At 43.5% G+C, this 22,369-nt stretch overlaps 1 protein-coding gene across 1 annotated transcript in view; it reads right to left on the reverse strand.

The window, feature by feature from the left end:
* The window catches only part of FERMT1 (FERM domain containing kindlin 1), a 323,796-nt gene that overhangs the window by 93,339 nt on the left and 208,088 nt on the right, over positions 1–22,369 (reverse strand). The window contains exon 11 of the mRNA XM_078649519.1: positions 14,990–15,096. Within this exon, the coding sequence (XP_078505645.1) occupies positions 14,990–15,096 (107 nt within the window). The remainder of the gene's footprint in view (positions 1–14,989; positions 15,097–22,369) is intronic.

The raw sequence follows: 22,369 nt of genomic DNA on the forward strand, positions 1-22,369 counted from the left end.
TTTTCTTTCCACTCGAGAAGGTGAATCTTGCGGGTCGATCTCCCTTCATATTTCCATTTAAGATCATTAATCCTAATGATTCCAGCTCGTTCCATATTTTTGGGATATTGTTTTTGTCTTGCATAACACTTGTTAGATTACTATTAAAGTCGCCTGAAATAAGCATCCCGTGGAATTGGTATGTTTCTTGTAGGGTTTTTATCAAATTTAATAGCGTTAGTAATTTTTTTACTTTTGTTGTTTTTTCAGGATGGATGTATATGTTTATGATCAATAACCTCCATCCCAAGCTGTCTTTACATGCTTTGTTTTCTAGTTTGATGACTTGTATCCAATTCACCCCTGAATCGAGTGCTTCTGATTTCCAGGTTAAGTTGTTTGTTATAAAAGTGGATAATCCTCCCCTCGGATGTCCATATTTAGCAATTTTCTCCGCCATTACGTGATGTTCTTCATATCCCATGATTTGTCTCGGGATTTCATTCCATGTTTCCTGAAGAAGTATAATATCGAATTTGCTCAGAAAAGCCATTGTCTCTTGATCTTGAATCATTTCTTTAAAACCATGAACGTTCCACGAGCAAATTTTTATTTTCCTCTCTGGTTTCTGGCCTACCTTGATGTTTTGCTTTTGCTTGTTTCGGGCCGAGTTACTGCCATCAGGATCGATGCGAGTTTAGGGCTAGTGCTATCCAAGACCAATCTTCGTTATCTTTCGACCCATTGTTAACTTGTGTTATTTTTATGCAGTTCGACTGGTGTTGCGTAATTGTTTTGTTTCTTGCCCCCTTTAGGATTGAATGTGTTTTTTCGATTGTGTTCTTAGGTTGGGAAGTCATGTTGTTTAGCAAAGGGAATGGATACTTGATAGGCGTTGGGAGTTCTAATGTTATTCCCCATTCTGCAAAGTAAGATCTTGTCGAAAGAATCAGCTCTACTATATCTTTTGATGCCCACGAACTGCTGCTTATTTCCTCTTCTTTCTCTTTATATAGTTGGACGAATTCTACTGATATGAGGTCACTTGTTGTTATTCCCCTTAATTTGGGTATCTCTCCAAACAATCTCAGTATGTTCCCCCGATTCAACGTGTCCGATTTTCCTCTTGTTTGGAATTCCGGCCTAAATAGTAGTTTACAGCCTATTTCTGGGGATGCCGTTTGGGGATTCTGTTTCTGGTAGACTTCTCTTTTTCCCTCTCTTTGGTCCAGTTGAATATATGGTGTGTGTTGATATTGTCATTCCGTGGTTGTTGTTTCTTGTCGACTGGGTCCCAGTACTGTCACCACTTTTTGGAGTTCCATTAGTTCTCGTTCTGATGGTCCATTACTTATATTTTATCATTTGGTAGAGTTCCATATGAAGCATTACATGTTCTTCCTTTTTTTCCTACCATTATGGTTAGGCGGGTATTTGTCTCCCTGACTTGGTCTACTTGTATTTTTTGGCTTTCTACTTTTTCCATTATATTCCGACCATATGACTCGTTTTCTCCTATTGGCCATTTTAAACAGTTTTGTGCCGATAGTTCATGCTTGGATTTTTGTATTAATGCATTTTCTTGTACTTTTTGTTGTTCTATGTCCAGGCCAAGAATTGTTTTTGCTATCTCGTCTTCTTTATATGTTGTTTTATTCTGTGTGATTATATCAGCTTTTTCCTCGTCCTTTGGTTTTCCTTGCGAGATTGATGTTTTCTCATTCTGCCATGAGCATTTTGAGTGTTCCTCAACCTCTTCTTTTTTTGTCTCTTGGTTACCTGCTTCTTTAATAACCTTTTCTTTGACCGGTTCATTTGGGATCTCTTTCTTTTTCCGTTCGAAGATGGCAAAGAATTGTTTTTCTTGCTTGATTTTAATGGCATTTTTCCTTGCCTTCCTTGCACGTTTGCGTTGTCGTTTGGTTTGATGTTCTGTTATGTCAGATGACACCAATGCTTTATTTTCATCTTGTCCTTTCTCAGTAATTTCATTCTCTTCTGATCCATTTATGGTTTTTTCCTTTTCAACGGGGGAAAATGTTCTGTTTTGTTTTCCAATTTTTATAGCCTCGCTGTTGGAATTTTTTTTTAATGTGTTACGGCAAGTATTTCTCTCAAAATATCTGGTAATGTTGCTAATTTATCTATTATTTCCCCACAGACGCAATTTTGTTCCATTAGCTTTGCTTTCCATTGTTTTTCTTCCTCCTTTTCTTTTGTGAGGTACACCGAGATTTTATCCACTTTGGAATTTATTCCCACTATGTGTGTTGCAATTAAGTTCATCAATTCCACCTGAACATCAAGTTTGTTTGATTGGAAGTTTAAAGCGTTAATCGCTTGTTCTAAGCTTTTTAATAGAGCGTCACCCCAGAACGCTGACTGTGCTATGTTTTGTTGCGTCCGGGTCCTTGTGGTTGAATTAAAGCTACCTGCAGAAGAGATAGTTATTGGCGAGTCTTCTTCTTTCCCCTCTTTTACTTCATCCGACTCCTTTAGTGTTCAGCTGTCTGATTGGACTTGATGTAAGTTTTTTGGGAGAAAGTGTAGTTTCCTGATTCTCATCATCTTCATTTATTCCCAAATTTTCGGATTCTTTCACTTCTACGTTCCGCTTCCTTATGTGTATTGTCTTTGAGCATTTTTAGAAGTTCTGCTTCTTCAAAAATAGAGAAAGATTTTGACCAGTCTATTTTTTGTATACTTCTATGAGATTTTGTTTGTAGCCCTGATAAGTATTAAGCTTTTATCATTGCCCTCAGTAGGTTTTTTGTTTGGTGTAGACATTGCTTGCCCGTTAGGTACATGGATTTGTGCCGTAGTTTTTACCAACCTGTTTTTTATTGTTGATTGTTCTTTGAACTGAGTGCCTAAACTTAATTCTGATTCATTTCTCTTTTTGCGTTTTTTGCTTGATGAGGATAAGTTTAGTGGTTTTATTGGGCTTTGTAGGGTTTTTACTTCTTCACTTATGCTGTGAATTACAGCTATTTGATCTTTTAAAAAATTTAATTTGTGCTTGAATTTTCCCTCCCCAAACTTGAAAGGCTCTGCCATGGGGACTAGTGTCGGGTCTGTTTGTTCTTCGCTGGGCACTTCGTCTAACCTAATTTTATTTCCTTGTTTGTTTCTTTCCTTTGCCAATAACCTTCTTTTTATTTTCTGTATTGGGGTTTGTTGTATTTTTCCCGACCGCATATCCTACTTCTGTTATTCTGTCCTGTGGTCTGTGGTCTGTTTTAGATGTGTCTAGGATCTTATTTTATTTTTCGTGGTATTGCTGTATCTGGTTATCCGTTTTAAATTTTTTTTATTTCTGTTTCCTTTTACAAAGTGTAAATTTTCATTCCAACTCTTAATTTTTCAGACTGCTCTGGGATTGCTAATTTACTGATTAGCAAACGGCGTAATATGGTTACCCCAGCAGTTTTCCTTGAGTTCACTGGGCTCAGACTCTCTCGTTACGTAGAGTGATATGGTCCCCCTGCTGCTTGTAACCACCTTCACATTTACCCTCACACTTACACTTGCAAACCCCAAACCCCCCAAGCCTGTCTGCCCCTTTGATCTGGGACAGCTGCCGTCAGGGAGAGAGCGGGAGCTGGAAGGTAGGTGCTGGGCAGTGCGTCCGTCGTTATGCTGTCTTTATGCAGTCTTGATGAAAAATATTAGGAAAAATAGTAGGAATAAATAAGCCAAGATCAGCTGTGACTGTTGCTGTCCCCAGGGCGTGTCAGCTCTTGTATTTCCCGGAATGGAGTTCTGCGGATGTATGACGTTACAACGCAGGCTGTTACAACGCCTGCCTTTACAACGCGGTTTTTACATCGCAGTCCATTACAACGCATAGTGCTTTTGGGTGTTGGATAGTGAATAGTTTAATTTACTATTCCAACTCCAGTCCCCGTGGACACTAGGGAAGGTTATTGGATAGTAAATTAACCTATTCCCTATCCTAGAGCGCCCCCCAGCGCAATGCGTTGTAATAGTTTGCGTTGTAATGACCGCGTTGTAATGGTAGTGCGTTGTAAAAGTTTCGTTGTAAAGGTTGTTTACCGAGTTCTGCGTGCCTGCTTGATGTCTACTTGATGCCTGCTTGATGTTCCGCAGGGAGTTGGAGGGGTGGGAGACTTTTATTACGTTATTACATTTTATATTTGTCAGGGCAGGGTTAGGGGTCTGCTGTGTCTGTGGAATGGCTTCCACAGTTCACCCCCCCCCTCCTCTGACTCCTTTGACTCCTCTGACTGTGTTCCTGTCCCTGTCTCCTTCCCCTTCACACCACCCCTTTCTCTTTATCTCTATCTTAGATAGTCTTAATTCCCAAGTAAAATGGAGCTTGGTACTCACGAATCCTTGACCACAGTTCGCCCTCCTGAATGCTTCTCACACCCTCTCAGCCTCTTTTCATGCCTTATGCTGCTTGCAATGACTGGGCTTGGGTCTGGGCTTGGGGGGGATGTTAACGTCGGGCAGCCGGTACCTCCTGCACAAATCCCGAGTATGTGGCCGAATCCTGGGTCTCTTATGGCTCCACCAACTTCGTCCCTACCACCGGCCGCGGCCGCGGCACCAGCAAGCTCTCTGCTTAGCCCTCTGGGCGTCTCCTGCGTCTCCCGCGGTTTCCTGGCTTTCGCGGCCTCTACACGCCGCCGCCGCCGCCGCCGCCGCTTCAGGGACTCTCAGCACTTGGCGCTTTTCCGATGGGGGCGCTACGGCAAAATTTCTCGTGTGTCCCGCTTTGCCCACTCGCTGCCTGGTCACTTGGCAGCGGCTTTCGCGGGACACTGCCGCCGCCTCCGTTATCGCTACAGCAGCAGCTCCTCACAGCTCCTCGCTGTTCCGCTGCTCCGCTCCTCCGCCGCTCCGCTGTTTGCTGCTGCTTGCTTGCTTGCTTGCCTCGATCACCGGTATGCTCTCTAGCGCTCTCTCCTGTTGCCACAATGCTCAGCGCTCTCTCCTGTTGCCACAATGCTGCAATGTTACGAACCTGCCATGTTGAGGGGACACTTGAAATGGCATTGCAAGTTATTCCAGCATGGGTGGCCCACTGTGTCTTCAACCTGTATTGCCAGATCCCTGGTTGTGCCCAGTAGCTCTTTCGGTGCTCATGACGGAATGGTTTCGTCATGAACACCAGTGCTCCTGTGATCATGATGGAACCATTCTGTCATGTGCACAGGCACACTAAATCCCTCTGCTGCAAACAGCAGAGGGATTTCCTTTTTTTGGGGGGGCTCGGGAGGTGGGTAAGAACTTCCCCAACCTCCAGAGGCCTGTTTCTTATTTTCAATGTAATGACGATCACGCACATGGGGCGCTGTCGTCATTACATTGTAAAATTCAATGTTTCGGTGCTTGTGGGGCTATCGCAGCCCCCGAGCACCAAAACACTTGGGAGAGGTATTGTTGGAAAGAGAAGAATCACCCCTTTCCAATGGCACCATTCCACTACCCAGGAGGGCGATCCCCAAGCAGGGATCTACCCACTAGCCATCAGGGAGGGGGAGCAGCCCCTTGGGCAAGGGCCTTTGATCCCCCATTACATTTTGACACAGACAGTCTTTCTCCCCCCCAGGGGGAAGATGGGAGCAGTAGCCCTCAATCTGCCCCCCGGGTGGGCAAAAAGCACCCTAGACACCACAGATTATTTTTTATGGGCCAGGGGTGGGGGCTGCCCAGAATGGCCATGGCAATGCCCCCAAAACTACCCCCCCAATGAAGGCAAAATACTTTCTGTCCCCCCTCAGGACACAGCCACTAGGCACCAGGGATTTATTTTTTACGTGGGGGTGGGGGCTGCCTTGAATGGGCATGTCATTACCCCCCCCCAATGCTACAGTTTGTCTGATACCCTGGGGGGGTGGGGGAGGGGGAGAAACCCCACTATGCACCAGAGATTTTTTTCCTCCAAAGTTCGGGGTGGGGGTTGTCCAATGTAGAATCAGCTAAATACACATCTTTCAAAAAATGTAGCGCTTAGAATTTGCTGTGCTATACCCTTAATCCATATGTTTTTGACCCTTCCCAGTCACAGGCCTACTGTCCATCCACACAAGTGAGGTATTATTTTACTCGGGAGAACAAGGGGAACGCTGGGTGGTACGACAATTGTGCCTGCACAGTGATCCCACACAAAAATGTGTGGAAAAAGTGATTTTTTTCAGCTAAATTTGAAGTTTGCAGGGGATTCTGGGTAGGAAAACATTGGGGGATCCATGCAAGCAATACCTCACTGCACTCCCCATGGTGTCTAATTTTCAGAAATGTGTGGGTTTGGCACAGGTAGCTGGTAGCTGGCTGCTGAGCCCGGGACATCGCAATGTTCTTTCATGATCAGGTCTTGTGTATTGTGGTTCAGTGTGGTGTGCGACCTGGTCATAATTTTCCCCCTTTTGCTCTTTTTTGTTGATGGTAGATTGAAATAACCAAACTCTATGACTTCAAGAGCCAGATCGCTAAGTTCAGTTCTTTGGGATTTGGATGCCGGATTTCTCCATGGTTCTGTGTGAAGAGCCTGGAGGGGAGGTACAGCTTTTGCTGTGGAACTTAAGACAGCACCAACATGGAGGTGTACCATGGTTGACTGGCCCATGTGGGAGCTACTAAAATTAGTATGAGGGATGTTTACCAGAGCCTCCGAACCAGAGACGGAATGAGTGGGAGAGGCAGGAAAGCATAGGCAAATACCCATGACCAGTTTGTCCATAGGGCATTGCCCTTTGAGAGCGGGTGTGGGAACCGGGAGCTAAAGTTTGGGTATTTTGCATTTCTGGCTGTGGTGAACAAGTCTATTTGTGGGAATCCCAACGGTTGAAAGTATGGAAGGAGAACTTGGGGATGAAGTTCCCACTCGTGAATTTGCTGTCACCTCCTGCTGAGGAGGTCAGCAATCTAATTGTTTACTCCTGGGAGGTTTTATGCCAGAAGATAATCCTGTGATGGTTTGCCCATCTCCAAATGGTCTGAGCAAGTCGTGACAGTTGGAGAGAGTGCGTCCTACCCTGCTTTTGTACAAAATGCATTGCTGTCATGTAGTCTGTTCGGACTATGACAGTTTTGCCTATCAGGTGAGTTTGAAAAGCTTTGAGTGCTGGAAAAACTGCTGAAAGCTCTAGATAGCTAATGTGGAGGCTTTTGTGCTTTTTGCTCCACAGGCCTCGTATTGTGTAATCTTGGAGATAGGCACCCCAACCTGTTAGAGATGAGTCTGCTGTGAGCACGATCTGTGGAATAATGTCGATGACAGGCCATCCTTTTGATAAATATTGTGGATTCCACCACTGCATTGAGTGATGGGTGAAGCTGTCTACCAACACTAGATCGGTTTATTGACCCTGCAACTGATTCCACTGACCTGTTAAGCACTCTTGTAGGGGGCACATGTGAAATCTTGCATGGGGTCCAATTGCAATGCAAAACGCCATAATTCCAAGCAGTTGCATGAACACTCTGGCTGTTAATGTTTAGTTGGACTGAAACTGTAGTATCATAGACTGAATGTTGGTAATTCTGGCTACATTGGGAGAGGCTAGAGCTTTGACTGTGTTTAGAGTGGCCCCTAGGTAAGGTTGCATCTGCGAAGGATGCAGGTGAGATTTTTGTGCATTGACTGTAAAGCCCAGTTGATGAAGTAGGTCTATTGTGATTGGAGTGTGCTTTAGACAGTTTTGGTAAGTGCTGGCTTTGATGAGCCAGTCGTCTAGGTAGGTGAATATGCTGTCTTCTGAGATGAGCTGCGACTACTACGGGCAATTTGTGAATACTCTGGGCGCTGTAGTCACTCCAAACGGGAGTACTATGAATTGGTAATGATTGCCTGCTATCATAAATCTGAGGTATTTGCGATGAGCTGGGTGAATCGGAACATGAAAATATTAGTCTTTTAAGTCGAGAGTAGACATAAGACCTCCTTTCTGTAAAAGTGGAAGTACCTGTTGAAGGGTCACCAAGTGAAAGTGTTCTGGTAGTATATATTGGTTTAACTCTCTGAGATCCAGATTAGGTCTTAAGGGCCGTCCTTTTTGGGAATCAGAAAATACAGACAGTAAACCCCTGAACCTTGATACTGTACTGGAACTGGTGCTATGGCTCTTTTCAGTAAGAGAGATTGCACTTCCTGTTCGTGCAACAATTTGTGAGAGCGAGGTGGATTGTTTTGAGGATTGGTGGTAAGCTCCAGGCAATAACCATGTTGGATAACTCCAATTACCCATCTGTCGGTTGTTATAGATTGCCACGTGGGGATAAATTGTGGAAGTCTTCCCCTGACAGGTGTGATATGGTCAGGGGAAGTGTGGGTGTGTCACTGCTTATTAGGGGAAGGGGAGTTACGGGATGTGTTGTCCTTACCCCTACCTTTAGAGTTGTTCCCTCTATAACCTCCTCGAAAAAAGCTTTTGAGGGAGAGGACTGGTTAATACCTTTGTAAGTGGAGGTATTCTGGTCTGAGGGTGTGGTCTTGGACCCTCAGTAAAAGGAACAACAAAAGGAGCCTCTGTTTGAAGGAAACTGGGGTGCTCCCATGGATTTAGCTACTTCAGTGTCCTTTTTATTTTTTTCGAGTGCCTTATCAACATCAGGACCAAAAAGAGGTTTTTTATCAAATGGTCTGTTTAAGATAAATTGTTGGACTTCGGGCTTAAACCCGGAAATCCATAACAAAGCATGTCTCCTAAGTAAAATACTAGTGTTGACCTCTATAGCCATGGTATCAGCAGCATATAGAGCACATCTTAAAGAAGAATTGGAAATTAGCGTTTATGAGCATTGGACACTACCAGTGAATCTGGTGGCAACTGGCCCTTAATAAAAACCCCATCTGTTGGGGAGTCTTTATACTTTTTGTCAATTCTATGAGTCAAGATGTGTGCACACACAGGGTCTTTAAGTCAGGGAGTCTCATTATACCCTTAAGCAGAGGAATTGTTTGTGACGTCCAATGTGTGGATCCTAACGTCTCAAACAAAAAATTCTCCTATAGTGATTCTTTCTGCAGTGCCACCCCATGATATTATGCAGCCCTAGCGATGAGCTCCTGATAGGATACATTGTCATCTGGAGGAGATGGCTTGGCAGGGTAAAGGTCTTGATCGTTGTCGGCTGGAGGGTCAATTGTATAATCTGTCTACGGAACTACTGGTAAATGCGTGTCTCCATAGTCAATATCGTCCCCATCATGGTGAGATTGTGGAGAATCCTGAGGGGTGATATGCAAAGGATTGAAAGGTGGGGAAGGGGGTGGTGGAGGGGATGTTGGTGGTGGATGAAAGGGACTGGTAGCAACAGACTTCCTTTTTAAAGGGATCTTGTAATGAGTATCCTCATCAAGAAGCTTGTGTTTCTGAGGTAGCTTGGTATGAATATGGCCTGTTTCAGGGTTAATATACATTCTCTTTTGTTTGGGATCAGTTTTTGGTGGAACAATGTCTAAATTTGGATCCGAAGGGACATCTTTCGGTTTCGGCACTGGCGTTTTCAGTGCTGGTATGCACTGGCTTGTGGACACGGCAGATTTCGGCTCTGAAGTAGGTTTATTTTTCGCCATGGATTTCTGTTTGGAACCAGAGGGCTTCGGTTACAACGAGGATTTGAGTCAGGTGATGCTGAACCCTAATTTTTTTTATGGGGGAGTTGATGGGGTAAAGGGTCTTCTGTACTCACGTCACATTGTCCTTGGCTCCTTCCTCCTCTGCAGATGATACACCAACATCTTCTTGACCGGAATCTTCAAAGAAGATGTCCGGAGTGTCTTCGATGCTTTGACTCTGCATCTCTGGACGTCGAGCTCGACGATCGTGAAGAGTTTTCTTCAACTGAAACGATCTGCAAGCATCGCAGTCTTCTTCTTTGTGCTCTGGAGACAAGCACAAGTTACACACCTGGTGTGAGTCAGTGTGTGGATACTTTGTGTGGCACTGTGGCCAGAATTTGAATGGTGTCCGTTAAATCGATGGAGAGCTGAACCTACATGATTAGGCCCGAAGGCCGTTCACAAAGATTTCTGATGGAAAAGTAGATTCCATTGACCGAAATGATACGTGGAGAAGTGGGAAATGGGTACAAAACAATACCGCCGAGAGTAGAGAGAATTGCAATACACGTCCGAACCCGATGGCAGAACAAAATTATCTAACAATGGAGTCGATGACCATGCGCACTATCACCATAAGGAACCTTACCTCGTGACTAGGAAAGACTTCTTTGAAGAAAAACAACTTGCAAACATCGGAACCCAACACTAGATGGCATTAGTATTGCAAAGCATGTGTATCTACAGCACACATGCCTTGAACAATCTGTTTCACCTGTTATCGCTACAACAAACCACTTCCACATGACAGAATTCCATCCTCGTGCCCCTAATGGATAAAATTATTTCCCTCCTTTGCCAATCTACATAGCCACAAGATAATACAGAGCCATTTTCCTATAAGTTCCCTCCAACAGTCTAAAGACATTGTCACTCACTGTGATCCTGCATATATTCCATCAAACTGTTCATTGACAAACTCAGTTAACATTAAAACACAAATCCTCCAAACCATCTATTCCCAATTTAAACCTTAAAAAGAAATAGATTCTACAGTTGAATACAATTATTTCTGCTTAAAAGTCAACCTGAACCTCCTTGTCCTAACACAACAAATGTTGCTGTAAAAGTCAACATTCAATCTTGAATCCCACAATGACTGGACCAACAGTTGTTCCATGAAACTCTTTATTTCGAGTTGGCTGATGTGCCAATTTATTTTACAAAAAAACTGCTATCAACCTCCCATATCCAGCATCACAACCCAAGAATTCTCACTAACCTTAACCTCCTTCCTAATACTAAACGTATAAAATACATCTTGGGACTCAGGACTGTCACTTGGTCTGCCTTTCCCAACAAAATCATTTAAACACCTTCAAAAATAATTTCTGACATGACACCCATTCCACTTAATTAAGTGAAATTCTACTTTAAAGTACCACTGTTATCTCCCTGGCAAAAAAATCCAAAAATTCAAATGCTGCTGATGAGAACACACTATCAAAGCTACTATTCTTATTACTACGCCCCCTTACTTGATGTGATTACTGAAGGGTCTTGACACGCTGTTTTAAGAGCCAACTTCTGTTTTGGCCAATATTAACTCAGGTTCTACTATCCAAACATTTGATTATACTCCTAACATTCTACGTGGCAGAGAGGTATGTCTCCTTGATCTTTCAGGAGCATTCAATGCTACAGACCATACTTTCAATGTCCTCTACATCCAGCCATGCGTAGAGAGAAAAGCACATATGAAAAGGACTCCAAATTCATATCTCTTTCATTGCAAATGAAAGAGCCAGATGCCATATCCTGTAACCCATGTTCAGCATCATTTGCATGGAGTTACTCAGAGGTTTCATTATGGGCATGGATGTCTCCTCACATCAACATGCTGAAATAACAAGCTTTCTTGGAACAAGCATTTGCAAAGCCATATGTCTCGCAATTTATGATATTTTGAGCTATTGACATTATATATGACATTATATATGACAATGCCTTTTATTATTGCAGCTTTCTTAAATACATACATAAAAAGCATTGCCATTTACAATGCCAATAGCTCAAAATCTCGCAAACAAAACACCAATTGCATTGCAAATGCTTGTTTCTGTTTCCAGCTCTGACCCCTCTATATGTAAGGTAAACACACTCCCAAATTAATGTACAAGCTGGCTGCAAAAACTACTGAAAAGAATCCCTAGTTGACATGTTTGTAATACCTAAAATGTCGAGTGAAAATAAAAGATGTCACAGACGAATATTAGACCAAGACGAAAATATAAAGAAAACATTTGGATACTAGGTCGGCATTACGAATGGCCAGTAAATAGGGCCTACATTGAAGTTAAGATAAGTTATTGGTTCCGGTTATAAAGTAATGTCCATTTGCCAACAAGGAATGTAAAATAGTGCAAATATGTAATTTCCGCATATAGTGCTCCCAGGTGCTGTGTGAGGCACGCACTGATCTAGCAGCATGAAGTCACAGGTTTCGTTCAGAGGCTTATCCTGGCCGATGTGGTGCAGTGCTTGGCGGGCTTCTGTTGGAGTGGCCTCGGGCCTCCAGGAGAGGCGTGTGATGGCGCAGTGCCACTACAGGGTCTGTTTCGGTGTGTGATCACATCAGCCAATCAATCAACAGCAGGGCATTAGAAGTAAATAGCATCTCTAGCCCTTGTTCTTTAACCCCTTGCACGTTGATGACGAGCTGGGCTCGTCATGAGGTAGCCTCCTGGCACGCTGATGACGAGCCCAGCTCGTCACGTAACATGCGGTTTTAAAAATCTCAGCGTGCGAGTGGAATTCCGCCCGCACGCATGCGGTTAACGAGTTGTATTGTTGCAAAGACATGCGTTGCCGAACCACCCCAGGGCCTGTTTTAGGATGCACCAACAGCAGGGGCCTGGGTTATATGATCCCGCCATGGTGGCCTGACAGAGTTTACTGCACCCATAAACAGCGTTTAGTGTAAACATCGCCCCTAAACCCGTCTTTAGCTCGATAGCAGGGAGTGTCTAATCTGCAAGCGCAACCTTCGTTGGAATTCGCCAGGGCAATGTTGAAGAATTTATTTTTCAATTTTACAATGCCAATTCTTCACTGAGCCACTAGATGGCAGAAAAGGCACTCATATGAATTTAAGGTGGTGCTCTGCTCAAATACATGGACAGTCTGTGATTCTGTACAGTGTATTTTCCCTCCCGTATATCAGTTCACCCTTATTAGCGGAGCGTAGTCTGCAGTATTTTTTTCTGTACTTATTACACCTTGTGTGGCTCAGAGGAATAAACAAATCTGAATCCAAGAGAAAAGTGGCTTTGATTGATTGCTTTTTCTAAATTGTATGGTATGGATGAGGCATTGTAAATAAATACATTTGATTTCTTTTTAAGATGCAACAGAGATACTTATATAAGTGAGTTCCGCTGACCATGGTAGTAGTAAGAGACACTCGTTACATTCATTGCTTAGAAATGTTGCGCCTTCATCAGCCGACAGATCGCAACTGAGTCTCTTTCTCAGGGCCAAGTCAGGCGTGTCTGGAAGAGACGCAGTCCGCGAGCGTGCACAAGCTAACTCTCCAGTCCGTTGGGCGGGGCCTAAGGGCGACAGGGCGGATACCAACCCCGCTTCCAGAGATGCCAGACACCAAACCAACGACAATAAGTCTCGCCAAGGCAAAGCAGCGCATGCGCTGCAACGCAGACGAGACCTAAAAAATTAGTACTTCATGATATCCCTAGCTTCAATGTTTATCTCTCTAATACTATGTGACGGATGCTGAACCACTAACTAAAATCCAACCAAATGAAACTCAATTCTTAAACTGTCCTAAAAACCATAATCCTACTGCAAATGTGACTGTTTGAGCTGTCAATGAATGTCAACTCTCCACCTAAGTCCAATACAAAATCCCTGGGTTTCAAAATTTACTTTAACCACTTGTACTCCACTTAAGTTAAAAACCTTGCCAAATCTCGTTACCCTTGACTTTGAATCTATCATCCCAATAATACGAATTGCTGGTCTATGGTGCAGGCGTTCATTCTAGCCACAATAATCTCTGAAATTTCCTGATGAAAGTACTCCTTAGATCCACCCTGTTTGCCACCCACACATCTACTCATCACATTTTCATCACACCTGCTACTTCATTCACTTTCTATTCTACTATACTATTCAATACTAACAATCTTTTTATAAACAGCTCAGCAGGAACATCTGTAAGAGTAGGTCTTGTGATGGAAGTGTGGATGTATGGGTCACAAAGGTAGGGTAATGCTCAATATACCTGCTTTGATGACGTTGAACCCCTATGACTTCCCCTTTATCTTGGTATATTGGGGTCTCCTGGTTCCTATTTATATCTTATAAATATGGCTTCCGGAGATCATTGCTCCAGGAGTTGAGGAAATTGTTCTCAATCCGGGGAAACTGAGGCGGTATCTCCCTATTGTTAAATGTACTTCAGGGGATGGACACTGCAAATTTCTGGAGCAATGACATCAGGAGGAAATGTTTGTAAGATATCACTAGAAAACCTATTAAGATATTTTCTTACAGGGACTTGAGGTGTTGGTCATCCATTTAGTAATTGATCACCCAGCCTCTACCACATCACACATTCTATGCACTTTGACAGACTTCATTGTCCAAATAAAGTATTTTTGAATTTTATTTTAAAACTTAGGACTTCACAATATTAAATGGTGAAATTATCGAAAACTAACACGTAGACTTTGCATTATTTAGTAGGCAGAGACTTTGACATCCTGATAAAGGTCGCTGAACCATTGGGTGCTTAGAAGGATGGGCAAAACATGTTGACATTAGTGAGGATGACAGGGTGATGGACAGCCTCCGGAATCATTCATTTATCTGTTTCAAACCCTATCAGGACATCAGCTAATACAAATATTTTTGGATAGCCCTAGATAGTTTTAACAGTTCTTTTACTCTGGCAATTGAAAATCCTTTGGAGGTACATTTTTACAAAAAAACCTTGCTCCCATGCATAGTGGTAGTGCCACCTTGGACGCCACCGGCCCAAGCCGTGACAAGTCCAATGATGAAACATACCACTTTCGATTTGGGTGAGGGCCTTACATGCAGCAAATATCCCTCTCTCCGAGTGGAAAGGTTAATGATTGAACAGAACCTGGCCTATTAATTGTGTAAGTTCTTAAATAGACACCTTATATCATACTTTTTAAATCTTGAAGATATATATGTTAATTATTCATATGTTTGGGTTTCCATTACTTAAGAGGAAGAGAACTTCATAGAAGTTGTTACTTGGACTCAATGTAAAAATTATAACTTGCCCAAGGTTTAATTTCTTCTTACAATAAGAGGAATGTGTGAGTGATAATCTTGTCAGAATTGCCCGTACAACATAAAAGTACCCAAAATTATAGAATCGAAAAATAATGAAAAGTAAAATAGATATGTGTGAATGCTACTCACATTTTCACATCGTAAACACACTTCGTTCATACCGTCTGCAACTGGTAGTAAAAGTTTGATTCCAAATTTTTTTGCTGCCACATTTACATCTGGTACAATTTCACATCCTGAGTAAGAGGTGGAAACAATTAGAAACATCACAAATCATTTTCATTCTATTCAGATGGCAACATTTTTGTACACAGATTTTACTGACATCACTCTTAAGTAGGTGTCTTCAAGCGATACCATTAGTTCACAGACATCTTCAGAGTAGCTCACAGGCTTGATTTCATTTTCAGATATGCACAAGGTAACATATCCCTTTTAAAGTTAAGCAAATGGGGTGTTTATTTTACATTATTTTTTTAGGCTGCAGATAGCTGGGCCTGATAATGAGATGGAGTTAGTCCTTGTCAACTCAATATTGGAGCATGAGAACAAAATTATGTTTCTGAATGCTTTTAAATGGGAGACAATTAAAATGAAGCGTAAACTTAATGATTAGGTTAACTCTTCATTTGAATGTTATCCCATTTCAAAGTCCTTAAAAATCCTATCATTTTTTTGAAATGGGAGAAATTTAAAGAGGATAAAAATATTTCTATAAAACATTGAGACACTGTCTTTCTCCACTTTCAAATAAGCCACTTACGTCTTAACATTTTATGAAGCATGTTTCTTCACTTTAAATTCCTCCTATTTAAACAAATGGCTGTATTCTTCTGTTATAAATATGGCATTGTGTCTACAGGCTAGTGGGTGCAAGATTCCTCTTGTTTGTAAATGATACGGGAGAAAAGTTAAATAAACAGTTTAATGGACTCAATAAAAACAAAGTTAACTCTTCAGTTTAATTTTCTCCCATTTCAAAGTGTCCCATTTACACACAGTAGTCATTTTTCTCCCAGTGGCTGGTAAAAAAAAGTGTCATATTTTTAACTGAAAAATACAGCAATTTTTTAAGTGGGAGAAATTGAAAGAGTAGAAAATCTTTCCATATTATCAACTTTTTTTTACTGAATATGTTTCTGCACTTTAAATTTCTCCTATTTAAAGAAATGGTTGTATGTTTGTGTAATACATGTAACAGTGCCACATATGACGGAAGTAATACAACACAGACTCTCATTCACCCATACTCATATCTTCCAATCATGTGCATCAGGTTCATACATCCACAAAGACCCTGACATGATGAACATAGTTTACAATGATGTTGATACATCCTATGCCATTACAACGCGGTCATAACAACTACCGCATTGTTACATCGCATACCATTACAACGCAAGTTGTTACAATGACTTGCTGTAGGGGGCAGAAGGTGCTGGATTTTAAATCCAACACCTTCTCTACTGTTGCACAGACTGGAGTTGGAATAGTAAATTATACTATTCCAAAATCTAGTGCCCCCCACAGCAAGTCATTGTAATGACTTGTGTTTTAATATTATGCGTAATAACAATGCAGTAGTTGTAATGACCGCGTTGTAATAGCACGTATTGTAAACACCTGCGTTGTAGCATGGCATATTCCCCTGACACACACAGCAGCTCTGTTATAGTGCCCCTAGTCATAGTATTTTGTTCAAACCCTAGTCTTTGGCTCTATGGACATTAGGTTTAGAATTGATGATACTGGGCGTGGGGGTGTCTGGTACATTGCGCAAGTGGCTTGGCCTTCATTAGCTCATAATGATTTTTACTGATCAGAAGTAGCGTTCACTACAGAAAAGGTAGGAGGCTCCTGCTCTAAAGTGAAAGGGACAGTTTAGACCTAGGTTTAGGTTTGGGGCTACATTTCAAAAGACCCTAGCTTTACCACTTTGGATGCTTTGCTGGAGCACTTTCACTGCATACATGTTGGAAGGAGAAGATAACAAAAGGATTCATCTTTACCTGGTGAATGACACAAGGGGCTGATTCACAAAGTTTATTTTCTACAAGCAGTGGTCTTACTGTAGAACTAAGTGTGGCTTGCAAATTAATTTCCAGTAGTAGGATATGGAGACCTAATATATAGCCTTATATAGAGGTTGGCGGATGGGATCCTCCATCACATATGTGGCGGATGACTCGTTTGACTGTATTAGAACTGGAATAAAGCATATGACATTTCTATTACAGTGGAAGGTATATCTGCCAACAGGACAACAGATCATGAGGGCAGATGTTTCATTACCCAAAAAGAAAAAACGATTTATTGACCCAATGGAACCTCAAACCAATTACAGGGCACCACAAGTGTGGCACCTGTGTCGTGTGCCCGAATACCATTGAGGGCGACGAGTTCCAACACGGGGGGACCAGATGGAAACACACTGAATTTTCCAACTGTAAGACCGAGAATGTGGTCTACCTGGTCCATGCCCCTGTGACAAAATCTATATTGGCAAAACAAGACAACAAGTCAATACGCGCATTTGCCAGCACAGGTCCCGGATTAAAAATAAAACCTTGAATGCCCCCATGGTCGAACATTTTTTGGAGGCCAAACACGATGGAAATGATCTTAAATGGACGGTGTTACATACATTACGACCGCCACACCGCAACGCAGATGTGGACAGAATGCTCCTCAAAAAGGAAGCATATCTCATCCTCAAGTTTAATAGTGTGCAGAAAGGCCTCAACAGTTTGTCTGAGATTGCCAGACTGTAATTCATTAGTGCCCCGGCGCCATGTAATGGCCTCTGCTCCTGTTTTTGTCTCAATCATCCTCTTTAATTTATTCCTTGAATAACATGAAACATGGGGTGCCACCGTTTACCTATACATAAACAGCTCCTGTAAATTGCAGCGATCTAGCACTTCGTATTCCTGCATCCCTGCACTAAACTACATTTCCCATAAGGCATAGCCCATCAGCTGAGGGCTTATTTCCAGGTAAACACACCTAGCGTCCATCTTTGTAATACTGCAGAACGCCGTAGGCATGGACTGGGCTGGACGCAGGTAAGCTGTGTCCGTGCGTTTTCCCTTTGGCTTCAACTAGAACCTTGGCATTTTTACACTCCAACTAATCTATTCCGCTATTTCCACAGCGGATGCCGTCATCTTTCATGAATCATAAGCCGAATTAAAAAAGAAAACACAAGGCTACTCGGCACCTGTCCGCAAAATTAAGGTATGCTTGTTCGGGATGCCTTCTGAGCTTACAATGCCTACAATTAGACACGGCTCCCTGATTTAATTGCCCCCCTTCCTCCACACAGTGTCACCGGTCATAATTCATTTGAAGCCTTCAAGGGAACATAACGTCAATCCAGCGGCAGCCGCCAGCTTCCTCTAAAGCATCAGCTGACGGTATGCCGTTTTCATTTTTGCAAGATCGTGCAATGTGCAGATACATGACGGCAATTTCACAATGGTTATTCGTTTCCAGGTGGCCCCCTCTCCTGACTGTTCATCGAGTAATTCTACCCTGCACATCCAGACTTCATGTGCATTTTCCTCTGAATTCGTTTTCATTCCACAATGGTAGGTCCATCCTCTGAGTGCCACATAATAGGAAAAAAGTCTATTGCTACAAAGATTAAAATTCGTCATCCTTTTCTATTCCCTACAGACAGACTAATTGTGCCCTGATGAGATTCCAGGAAATAATTACCTGGATTCGAAACGCGTCGGCCAATTAGAAAGGATTACCCATGATTTATTCTTTCATACCAGCACTTGCTGGTTGTAAAAAGACTTACAAATTTACTTTGCTCCTTTTCTAATTTCCCCCTCTTTTTTCAAACCTTCATGTTCTTTATTTATTTTTCTTATTTACAAGAATTTTGCTTATTACTTGATGTGGTATATGTTCAATTTTTCTGTTTGTTTCAGATTGTTTTTCATTCTGTGTTTGACCATGTTGTTTAGTTTGTAATATATTTGTGTAGAGAAAAGCATAACAATTTTGGTTGATATTTTCAATGTAGAAAAATGTCTTTGTATGTCTGCGATTCCTTGTGTTTGACAAACTTCGTTTAATCTTTAAAAATATTTTGGTATAAATAAAAATACCCAGTTGATAACGACAGTTAGCGTGTTCAACGTTCCTTAAATGTGGATTTAAATGTAGGTGGTGAGGCAACTTTTTGCTGTGTTCATTCAAATTAAGGCCCAGCCTCCCCACCTGTCCGTTTGGGTCTGGCTCCCCTTGTGTTTCTCAGGGTTGAAAATTGAGGAACGTTGTAGGGAGGATACCATTTCAATAATGATCAATATCTGTGGTAAAGCTACAGCTAAATTGACTCTACTCATATACCAAATCAAAAAGTCTGAGTTTATTGGAATACGTCCTTGAAAACATCAGTTATCAGCATTTTTCTAAAGATAGACAAGGTAATTTGCATAGGTTATCCTGCACAAATGATTGAGTGAGTTCAATAGGTTTTCATCACCTACTGCTGGAGCTGGCCCGAATAGTTATGTTGTTTGAGACAATGATGGCTGATGATTTGGGAGTTGGTGAAGCACAGGTTCCTAGTGTGAATGTAATGGGGGCAGTTTCTGTAGACTTTCAGGGTAATTTATCAGAATGTCTTTTGCATACTGCATTACATTTTGTGATCTGCCTTGATGCTTGGAGAAAAATGACTATTTTCAGCTCACTCACTTGCCTGCTTCTTACCGGGATATCTGCAGTCTGCCACTGTTGCTGGGGCACTTCTACGGACTTCTAAGGACTTTGCCAAGCGCGGCCCCCGCTCCACGGGCGTGCCGCTAAATCCATCAACACCGCTGCGGGACTGCGAGGCTAGGATTGGAAACACCTGCAGCCTCTTCCCGCAGCGGCTACGCCCTCTTGCCTGGCTCCACTATAACTGTTCGCAGCACCCGCTTCGCGGGGCCACTCACTTGCCTGCTTCTTACCGGGATATCTGCAGTCTGCCACTGTTGCTGGGGCACTTCTACGGACTTCTAAGGACTTTGCCAAGCGCGGCCCCCTCTCCACGGGCGTGCCGCTAAATCCATCAACACCGCTGCGGGACTGCGAGGCTAGGATTGGAAACACCTGCAGCCTCTTCCCGCAGCGGCTACGCCCTCTTGCCTGGCTCCACTATAACTGTTCGCGGCACTCGCTTCGCGGGTGCAACTCACTTGCCTGCTTCTTACCGGGATAGCTGCAGTCTGCCACTGTTGCTGGGGCACTTCTACGGACTTCTAAGGACTTTGCCAACCGCGGCCCCCGCTCCATCGGCGTGCCGCTAAATCCATCAACACCGCTGCGGGACTGCGAGGCTAGGATTGGAAACACCTGCAGCCTCTTCCCGCAGCGGCTACGCCCTCTTGCCTGGCTCCACTATAACTGTTCGCGGCACCCGCTTCGCGGGTGCCACTCACTTGCCTGCTTCTTACCGGGATATCTGCAGTCTGCCACTGTTGCTGGGGCACTTCTACGGACTTCTAAGGACTTTGCCAAGCACGGCCCCCGCTCCACGGGCGTGCCACTAAATCCATCAACACCGCTGCGGGACTGCAAGGCTAGGATTGGAAACACCTGCAGCCTCTTCCCGCAGCGGCTACGCCCTCTTGCCTGGCTCCACTATAACTGTTCGCGGCACCCGCTTCGCGGGTGCCACTCACTTGCCTGCTTCTTACCGGGATATCTGCAGTCTGCCACTGTTGCTGGGGCACTTCTACGGACTTCTAAGGACTTTGCCAAGTGCGAACCCCGCTCCACGGGCGTGCCGCTAAATCCATCAACACCGCTGCGGGACTGCGAGGCTAGGATTGGAAACACCTGCAGCCTCTTCCCGCAGCGGCTACGTCCTCTTGCCTGGCTCCACTATAACTGTTCGCGGCACCCGCTTCGCGGGTGCCACTCACTTGCCTGCTTCTTACCGGGATATCTGCAGTCTGCCACTGTTGCTGGGCACTTCTACGGACTTCTAAGGACTTTGCCAAGCGCGGCCCCCGCTCCACGGGCGTGCCGCTAAATCCATCAACACCGCTGTGGGGACTGGGAGGCTAGGATTGGAAACACCTGCAGCCTCTTCCCGCAGCGGCAACGCCCACTTGCCCGGGGGTTTAAAACAAGCCTACTCATTCCCCGACGCGGGACGCGCGCGGGACAGAGCACGGGGCGAAGCCCGGGCAAAGGGCGGGCCGTTTTGTGGCCGTTCGGTGGCTGAACGAGGCTGGGCTGGGCCCATTCTCTTACGTTCACTTCCGCCACCGCCCGATGCTCGTCGCCTCCAACTCTAAAAGTAAGGTGTTGCTGTATCTAATATTGCAGAGCCTTCAAATGTGCTTATATTCCAACTTCACTTAGGAATTGTCTTTTTATTGCCACATTCTACAAAGTCTATTGTACCCTGTTGACACCTATAGGCCTCCCCCCCTTGTTGCCCCTTAGAGCCATTTCACTTGCTGAGTAACGGTGTGGGGGGTCACCGACTGGGGATTGCACTGCTACTATTATAGCCTGTTTTATGGTAGAGCTAAGTAACTAACAAATATCATCTAACTCTGCTATATTACCCTATTATCTGTTTTTGTTTTCTTCTATGGCTGCCACCCCTGAACAAATTGTGTTGGCTGACGTAGGAGGAAATAGCAAAGGTACCCTGGACAACTATTTTATAAAACCTGCCCCTGACATGGAAAGGGAATCCCTATTGGCTGAGCGTAGGGCAGAGCGCCGTCGCTCTATCGAATCTATTAAATCCAGATCCCCTTTGATAACATTTACCCCCCTTGAAGTCGCTAACAGATTTGAAGCCTTTTCAGGCTTGGACGACTGTGAATGACGGTTGGGGCCCCTTGCTAACACGTCCCCAATTCTTAAGACAAAAGTCAATAAAGATAATTTGAGTTCCCAAAAATATAACCTGGTTCCTGTACATATTATCAGTATACAGGAACCCTGCCCTGAGATAGTCCCTCAGCTTGAAACCCAAGTACCTGGGGAAGAAATAACATCGCTCCCCCAGTTGGCTAATTTTTCGGGGATAACTCCCAGTGTTTCATCGGCCCCTGTGATATCTACTGATGCAACATGCCCAATTAGTACAGAAATTCCCGGTAGTATAATATCGTGGAATATAGCGGGCCTTGCTGCAAAAATTAATGACGCAGATTGGCGATTACTAACTATGTCCTACTCCATTATAGCTCCACAGGAGACATGGGCTAGCGAGCAATCCCATTTGATGGGATATAAAACCTTCTTTACGCCAGCGGTCCCTAGTAAAATGGGTAGACACAAGGGAGGGTTGTCTATATATGTGTCGATCTACTCAGGTCCTACTGTTCGTGGGAGCTTTTTGGATTGCCCATATTATCAAATATTAATGGTAACATGGGGATCTCTTAAAAATTTAGCTATAATTAATTTCTATAACAACGTCCTGAAAGTGCATGTGGAAACTGTAATTAAAAAACTGTCAGGCACTCTTAAGAGGAT

This window comes from Lissotriton helveticus, chromosome 6 (genome assembly GCF_964261635.1).
Source record: "Lissotriton helveticus chromosome 6, aLisHel1.1, whole genome shotgun sequence".
NCBI classification, from domain to species: Eukaryota; Metazoa; Chordata; class Amphibia; order Caudata; family Salamandridae; genus Lissotriton; species Lissotriton helveticus.